The sequence below is a fragment of the Leptomonas pyrrhocoris genome (assembly GCF_001293395.1).
Source record: "Leptomonas pyrrhocoris isolate H10 chromosome Unknown, whole genome shotgun sequence".
Taxonomy (NCBI): Eukaryota; Euglenozoa; class Kinetoplastea; order Trypanosomatida; family Trypanosomatidae; genus Leptomonas; species Leptomonas pyrrhocoris.
In genome coordinates, this window is record NW_015438393.1 from 20,833 (window position 1) to 28,550 (window position 7,718).

Sequence of the window (7,718 nt, forward strand, 5' to 3'; positions counted from 1 at the left end):
AGAACCGAAGCGTCCGCGCGCAGAAGCCGGGACGCCAATGTGTAGGGTCCGCGAAATCGGGCTCCCTTCCCGCGCCGAACTGTCAAGCTCACCCGGATCGTCGGCTCCGCCTCGTTCGTTGTCGGGTTGAAGTGGACGTCCCGTGCCTTCAACTGGCCGATGTCCCCCGCTCTCGCCGCGAATGCCCACATCATGCCCAGGTACAGAGACGGAATCGGATGGAGGCGAAGGTGCTCTCTCGCCTGCCTGTACTGGCCTATATCGATGGGCGGGGGCGGGTTCGAGGGCGTCTCGCGCTCGAAACGATGCGCGGCTGTGATCGCTGCTGTCCATTGAGGGTACTCCGTGAGGTCCACGCGCTTTTGCACGTTCGAGTACAACGGTAAGTTGAACAGAGCCGCCCGGATGTTCGAGAGTGCCTTCGTGTGGGTGGACCACTTCCACCGGCGCGCCCGCAGCAGCTGCTGGCGACACGCGGTCCCGGGCAACTCCTCTTCTCCCCCGTGGGTCCCCTCAAAGACACGGTGCGAGCGGCCTTGAGGCTGTTCAACCCGTCAGCGGCACTCCCTTCAGTGCGCAAGGGAGCGACGAGGTGCTTAGCGGACAACGCAGCGACGGACACCGAAGTCATGCGTTTGACGGGGCATACACGAGTGGCGACGTTGCAGCGGTACCTGGATTATGGCCGCCATCTTACGGCGGAGGCCGTAACTGCGCAGGACAACGCGGCCCGTGCCCTCCTCGTGCCGAACACGTCGGCGTAAAGGCACCCAAGGCGTGGGAGCTGGGGATCCAGCTAACCTCGCTCTACGAGGAAATTCGCCGCAGAAGTGGTGATCCCCCGCTGGTCATGCCACCGCCCGCTGAATGGCCTTTGCACCTGAAGCGCACGACGCTGGTGGATTTTGAGGCCGTGCGCAGGTTGAACGTGGTACACGATTCCACGCGCGAGCTGTTTGAAGCGGCGATGAAATTCCTCTATGCTTCGCGTTTCGACTTTCTCCGGACGTCGCGGACCATCAAGGCTACGAAGATGAGCACTGAGGATGAGGAAAGAGCTGTCCGAATGGGCAAATTTGAACGCTGCCCAACACACTACGGACGACGCCTCCACGACGGCGTACACGGGGTGAATGTCTTCACTGTTCCGGAGATGAAAGGCCGAAGACGTTTGATCACCGAACCTCACCTTAGCTCCGTCATTCGGAAGGAGGAACTCCCGCAGCTACGAAGTCCGGGACGCCTCGAGCGGCGACAAGGCCTGCGTTACGCGAAGTATATGCTTCAAATCGATTTCGAGGCGTTCTACGACGCAATCCCCCTTCCCGAGGAGACGAGGGATAAATTCGTGTTCCACACATCGCCAGAGTATTATTTGCGCCTCAAAACTTTACCGACCGGTGCTCGCTGGAGCGTCGCGGTCGGGCAGTCCATCACAAACATGATCGTTGATGTAGCCACGGAAGCCACCATCTACACGTGCATCGACAACATCATGATAGCGGCAAAAGCGGGTGAAGAGTACGTTTTTGCTGCGGCGGTGCGTGCTATTCTGCGAAGGATTCGACAGGCGAACCTGCTGACGTCACCCGACAGAGAGAGTTTGTTGCACAAGTCAGACGACGAACTTCTCAGGCTGGCTCAAGAGGAGCAGACCTTTCTTGGCGAACGGTTTATGTGGAACGGCAGGGAACGATTGGTGTCGAACTCGATCAAGACAGTCTCCAAGCTGACACTAGCACTGCAGGCGCAACGCTTCACCTGCCGCAGTTTTGCTTCGTTGTTGTCGCTCGAGATGTATGCCCTCCACACGACCCGCATGAACCCCGCCATGTTTTTTCACCTCCTCCGCGCATATAGAGGGGTTTATCGTCTGGTCGACCAAGGCCGCCCGTGGGACTCGGAGCTCTCATACCTGGATCCGCGTGTTAATAGGACGATGAGAGACCTCGGCGCGAAGCTGACCGAAAACCCATGGTGGGAGATCGCGCCGGCGGTGCACGTTGGCTACGAAGATGAGCGGTACGATTGTATCAGTTTCACCGATGCCTCTGCAGAGGGCTGGGGTGCAATCTCTCGTTGGAAAGATGGCACCGCGTTCAAGTACCAGCAGCGGTGGATGAGTGAGCTCGGTGCGCCGGAGGCGGAGGACGAGGATGAACTTTTGGCACGCATCGACCCCTTTTTCTTCACTTCCAAACATTCAGCGCACGCCGAACCGGCAGCGATTCTCCGTCTGCTAAAGCTTATGTACCGACGAAACCCGCGCCCGGGTCAAATGTGGGCGGTGGTGACAGACCACATTGCGATCGTGAGAGCCCAGCGGAGACAAAACGGGTACGGTGGAATGGGTCGGGGATACGCTTTGAACACCCTGTTCCAGTACACCAATGCTCTGTTCCATGAGAAGGAAATCGTAGTGGTTTTCTTTTACATGGCAGGCGAGACCAACCCGGCTGACGACTTGTCTCGCCACTTTGGGGAAACTTACTCGGCGCAGACGATCGAGTCTCCCGCAGACGACTTCGGAGTACCTAAGCTGCAGAATGGCTACTCCCCACTCTGTGAATAGATACGTAGCAGAGAGGAAAAGACAACGCAGTTCGCTAACTTTGGGGTGGCTGTTTTGATGGAACAGTGCAGACGCTTATCCACTAATTCATTGAACAAACCAAAGGTGTCGTGAAGTCCTAAATGTGCAGTCATACGATGACGTCAAGCGTGCAGCTTGCAAACCGTATTCCCTCCAGACCGCACGTTCTTCATTCAAAATCTCTCCTCTTCTGCAAACCCTTCTCTGATCAAGATATCGACAAAGCGCTACTCAACCGAGTATGAGCGTGTCGAGACGCGAGTGTATCACGAGGTATTAGTGCCTTCCGTAAAGATGAACAAGCAATGTACATACGGCGTATACCAGGTACTGCTGCTAGCAGTATTGCCTGGATAGGTTTTCTTTCATCCTAAAACCCCCTTTTTGTCACCCCTTTTCTTTCCTCCTCCCTCGTCGCTTGTCTGGCAAACGAAAGTGGAAAGCTTGATTTCTCACAATCGTTGCGTACTTTTCTCGCCACCCACCCGCCCCGCAGGAGAGGATCGAAGCCACGGTGCATGTTGTGTTTTGTTCTTCGTGTTTGTTAGTTTTGTTTTACCGTTCTGTGTAAAACTTTCTTCATTTGTTAGCTAAGTGATGATTGTTATTATCATCATTCTCCTTTGGGTTTTTGTGGAACAAAAATTTTGCAGACATTAATTGAGCAAATATAATGAGACCAAATTAGACGATAATCTAAACAAACAGTCAAACAAACAACCAGAAAAAGAGAGATAATACTAATGAATGACAAAGGGTGATTCGAGTACATCGTTAACCCAGGAGTGTCATCAACACAATTTAGTTTTTATTCGTTCGTTTTGGTTTCACGTTTTTCGTTTTTCCCTTTTTTTTTCCTTCTTTTCTACCAGTGATCCTCTGTGGCCCTTAACTAGGTACGGGCTAGTTTATTGAATGCTCACGGCCGGCAGCAGGCATAGGCAGTTGTGCCCAGCTGTTTTCGGTTCGTTGCAGCCGTTATCCACTAATTCATTAAACAAACCAAAGGTGTCGTGAAGTCCTAAATGTGCAGTCATACGGTGACGTCAAGCGTGCAGCTTGCAAACCGTATTCCCTCCAGACCGCACGTTCTTCATTCAAAATCTTTCCTCTTCTGCAAACCCTTCTCTGATCAGGATATCGACAAACTCCGGTTTTTCGCTGAAAACTCCCTTCTCAGAGTTTTATTCGCAAGTTTTTTACATATTCATCGCCAGTTGTTTCTTATAATCATCGCCAGTTGTTTCATCAGTTTTAAAAAAAAATATTAAAAAAAATTAGTAGATCCATGAATATATTAAAACCCTTTTAGGTAGTTTCCCTCAATATGGCGCTTATACTCATCGATCCGTCCAAGTGGAACTTGGTTTGCACGGATTAATATGAGAACCTTCCCGAGCAGGGCGAATGCGAGTTGACTCTGCAGATCGTGGGCCCGAACGGATCGGATTCTCGGCCTGTGACCTTCCGAGTCAGGCGGGAGAATACTTCTCTGATCCTCAGGGATGGATACGAGACGTTCGATTGGCACACGTTCCCCCATCACGTTGAGTGTTTCCGCATCGAGACCCGCGACCTCTATGAGAGGTTGATCCAAAAGACGGAGCTGGCGGGGTACTACATGGGGATGGCACAGTCCGCCACGGCTGTGGGCACAGTCCGCCTGCAGTCGGACATCTCCCTACTGCGGGCGCAGGCAGCTTCGGAGGTTGCAGGTGCACGCCATGAGGCAGCGATGCACAACCAGTTGATAGCATGACGACGGGGAAGACGGGCCTGGGGCGCCAACACAAAAGTCTCGGCTGACTTTTTTAGACGACGCCGAGTCAGTGGCTGAGTCGCTAAAGGTGGAGTTCGACCCAATGGACGTCTGCACATGGCGTCCTTGGTTCCGTGGGAAGACTCCCTACGAGATTGAGAAGCAGCTGAAGCACATTTTTCTTCGCGGCGAGGCACCCCGCACTGCGCCAGTGAATGATGCCTTCCAGGCGGTCCTGCGGTGGCTGTTGGCGGCGGAGGCCGACCCGCGGTATTGGGCTGACCACCAGGGCACTGGGCGCAGGATGGGTTTGACGTTGTTTTACAGGGTCAATGGATCCTCGTACAAGATGACGGAGACTGAGTTTCTGCAGGCGTGCGAGGAGAACTCGTACAATTTCGACCCGCTCCTCAAAGTTCTACGTTTGTCTGGCAAGAAGGACGCCTACAAGACAACAGGGTCTTCTGCCCCCGCGTCTTCTGTCGTGTGTTACAACTGCGGAAAGACGGGTCACAAATCCGCGATTTGTCCGCAACCATCCCGGTACAGGAAAGGAGAGCCCAAGGCCATCATGGAGCGTCCTATGAGCCGTACTTCCTCGTCCGGCACAAAAAACGGGAGGGCGGGGTCTGCGGTATGACTCCCGGCCCCGCGAAAGGCAGCGGCGGAGGTAGGAAACTGGTCGACGGACCCCGCGAGCTTGGAGAAGGTGAGTCGACCACAGGTTCGGCGACCGACATTGGTGGAGATTGCAAAGTTGGTGCCGCACACAAATTTCGGAGGGGTGGCAAGTCGACCGCACTCGTCGCTACCGCCAAGAACGTCGGTCAACGACCATCGAATGTTTTGGGACGGGTTGGAGGCGGTGCCCCCTCACCTGTCGGCTCTGAGGAGCCAGGTCAACGAAGTGGCGGCAGACATGTACGAGCCGACCACATGGGAGCAGCGCACATCACTGCTCAGAGGCTTTCAGTCGTTTTGCCTCGAAGCCGGACTGCCGCTCAACCTCGACGCGGTGCCGGTTTTCCTGGAGTCGAAGGAGCTCAAGTACTCTACCAAGGTGCAGTACGGCACCACACTGAAGTCCCTGCTCACGAGGGAGATAGCGGTGGTAGACGCGTACCTGGCGGGATGCCGGAAGCGCGAGGCAAAGGAGGAGGTGCGTCAGGCAGCACCGATCACACCAGCGGACATGCGGGCCCTGGTGGAAGGGGCCCCTTCGTGGGCCGACGCCACTGTGATGCAGTTGGCATGGATGACCGCGTCGCGGTGGGGGGAGGTGAAGGATCTCCGAGGGGAGAACCTGCTGCCACAACCGGACGGGTCGGTGATTTTGGACTGGGCAGCCATTCCAAAAACGGCAAAGATCAATCCATACCGCGCACATCGGTATGTGAAGTTGCAGGGTCCCATGGCCCAGGAGCTGCGAAAGTTGAAGGCTCAGGTCGGGGAGAGCGGCAAGCTGACTGGGCTCACGACGACACAAATCGCACAGCGTCTGCGCGAGCGCGGATACTCAGCACACTCCATCAAGCGAGGAGCTCTTCAGTCAGCGGCACAGCTGGCCCAAGAGCACGCACTTCCCCCACGCTCGGTGGTGGCTCTCGCGAAGCACGCAGACCCTCTGGATATACCGACGACGACGGTTCGCTACATGGGCCCAAAAACCACGGAACTCACGAATTCTCACGTGCTGCCGGGTTTACTCGACCGTTTGGTTTTTCGGAAGTGAGTCAGGCACCTTGGATGGAACCAGAGCGGCGCGTTGCTTTTGGAGGGCACACGGTCCTCCGCCGAGCCAACAAAAGTCGTGTTGCGAGTGAGGAGGAGCAACGTTCTCTCCCCCTCCAGAACGTGGACGTGCAGCCGCTGAACGTCGAAATCTTGCGGTCACGCATGAAGGCGTCGGCCAAGGCGCGGTTTGACGAGTTATGGCGTTTACTGTCATCGCCGGAACAGCTCGATCCAGGAACGTCACCGCTCAGGACGATTTTTGAAGGTGATGCCCGAGTCCTCATGTCGGCAGGCGTCTTGGTGCCGGCGTCTCCGAGACCTACGCGGGGTTGGTTCGTTCCTTTCTCGGTTGTGGAGGAGAAACCTTCGGGGCTACGTAGGAGGTTTATCGCGTGGCCGAAAGAGAAGAACCTGGAGGACTCCTACGAGGCTGACGTGCCGTTGGGTCACATTTCCGCATACCTCGACGTTGTGTGGGAGGAAGGCGCATCCAATTTGGACCTGAAAGCCTCGTTTTACCAGGTACCGCTGCCTGAGGAGGCGCGTTCGGCTTTTCGTTGCCGCCTCGACGACGGCACCCTCGTTGAGCTGGCGCGGCTGCCGATGGGGTATGCTGCGAGTCCGGAGCTTATGCAGTTGTTAACGTCGGCGTTGGCAGGAGTACCCACTGTGGTCGATGCCGCCTTCGCCTGCCCAACGGCATTGAAAATCCACGTCTGGATAGACAATGTGAGAATTGCTGGTCCCCTGAAGGCCGTGGAGGCCTGGACGCGGCGTGTGACACAGTTCGCGCGGGACGCCAGCGTCACGATTGGTGAGTCGGAGGTTGCGGTTGCGTCATATACATTCGTCGGGGTGTTTTTTGATCACGCAACTCATACTGTACGTTTAGGTGAAAAGACATGGCGCCATCTGCGGGAGACCCCTCCTTTCGAGGAGATGACGGTGGGTGATTTGGAGGTCTTTACATCCCGCGCCATCTATGGCGCGGCGGTGCTGGGCGTCCGCCTGTTTCGTAACTACATGTTTCTGAAGTTTGTGAGACGCCAGCTGAGCTCCCTCAATAGAGGTAAGATCACCACCAGGAGCAAGATCACCATGACGCCCTACATCCGGGGTTTTCGCGTCTGATTTGTTGGAGGTCTTGCACCGAAACGAGGCGCGTCTCGTGCATCGGCCGGGGGGTGAGCCGACAGCCACATTGGTGACGGATGCTTCGCTCCAGGGTTGGGGGGCGGTTCTTTTTCTGGGCGCCGGTCCAGTATTCATCACGGGGGCTCGGTGGGATTCTTCACCGCGGATGATCATGCAGGCTGAGGCGCGTGCGGTGCACCTGGGGCTGCTGGCTTTTCGAGAGCGCCTACCGAGACGATTGTTTGTATTGATCGACAACACATCAGTTCTGGGGGCGGTGCGACGCGGAATTTCGAAATCGGGAGCGCTTGCGGCCGAGCTACAGCAGGTGGACCAACTTCTCCGCGACGAGGGGATACACGTGGTTTTCCGGTACATTCGGTCTGAGGACAACGTCGCGGATTTTCCCTCACGCGAACGCGACATTCCCACGACGGCTTTGGCGAAGGGGTATAACTTGCGAAGGGGAGACAGGGACCCATGGGATCCTTAAAAAGA

General features: G+C 55.9%; 4 protein-coding genes across 4 annotated transcripts; all 4 read left to right on the top strand.

Moving 5' to 3' along the window:
• Window positions 1–850: 850 nt before the first annotated feature.
• Window positions 851–2,572, top strand: ABB37_09901 (TATE DNA transposon; the record flags this gene model as incomplete). Its single annotated transcript, XM_015809571.1, has 1 exon — window positions 851–2,572. The coding sequence occupies one exon, from the start codon at window positions 851–853 to the stop codon at window positions 2,570–2,572; it is 1,722 nt and encodes a 573-aa protein (XP_015651781.1).
• Window positions 2,573–3,727: 1,155 nt separating this feature from the next.
• ABB37_09902 (hypothetical protein) lies at window positions 3,728–4,992 on the top strand (the record flags this gene model as incomplete). Its single annotated transcript, XM_015809572.1, has 1 exon — window positions 3,728–4,992. The coding sequence occupies exon 1, from the start codon at window positions 4,456–4,458 to the stop codon at window positions 4,990–4,992; it is 537 nt and encodes a 178-aa protein (XP_015651782.1). The 5' UTR covers window positions 3,728–4,455.
• A 201-nt stretch (window positions 4,993–5,193) lies between these two features.
• Window positions 5,194–6,084, top strand: ABB37_09903 (putative trans-sialidase; the record flags this gene model as incomplete). Its single annotated transcript, XM_015809573.1, has 1 exon — window positions 5,194–6,084. One exon carries the CDS (start codon window positions 5,194–5,196, stop codon window positions 6,082–6,084), a length of 891 nt encoding a protein of 296 aa, XP_015651783.1.
• Window positions 6,085–6,248: 164 nt separating this feature from the next.
• Window positions 6,249–7,217, top strand: ABB37_09904 (hypothetical protein; the record flags this gene model as incomplete). The annotated part of the gene is made up of 1 exon (XM_015809574.1): window positions 6,249–7,217. The coding sequence occupies one exon, from the start codon at window positions 6,249–6,251 to the stop codon at window positions 7,215–7,217; it is 969 nt and encodes a 322-aa protein (XP_015651784.1).
• Window positions 7,218–7,718: the final 501 nt, after the last annotated feature.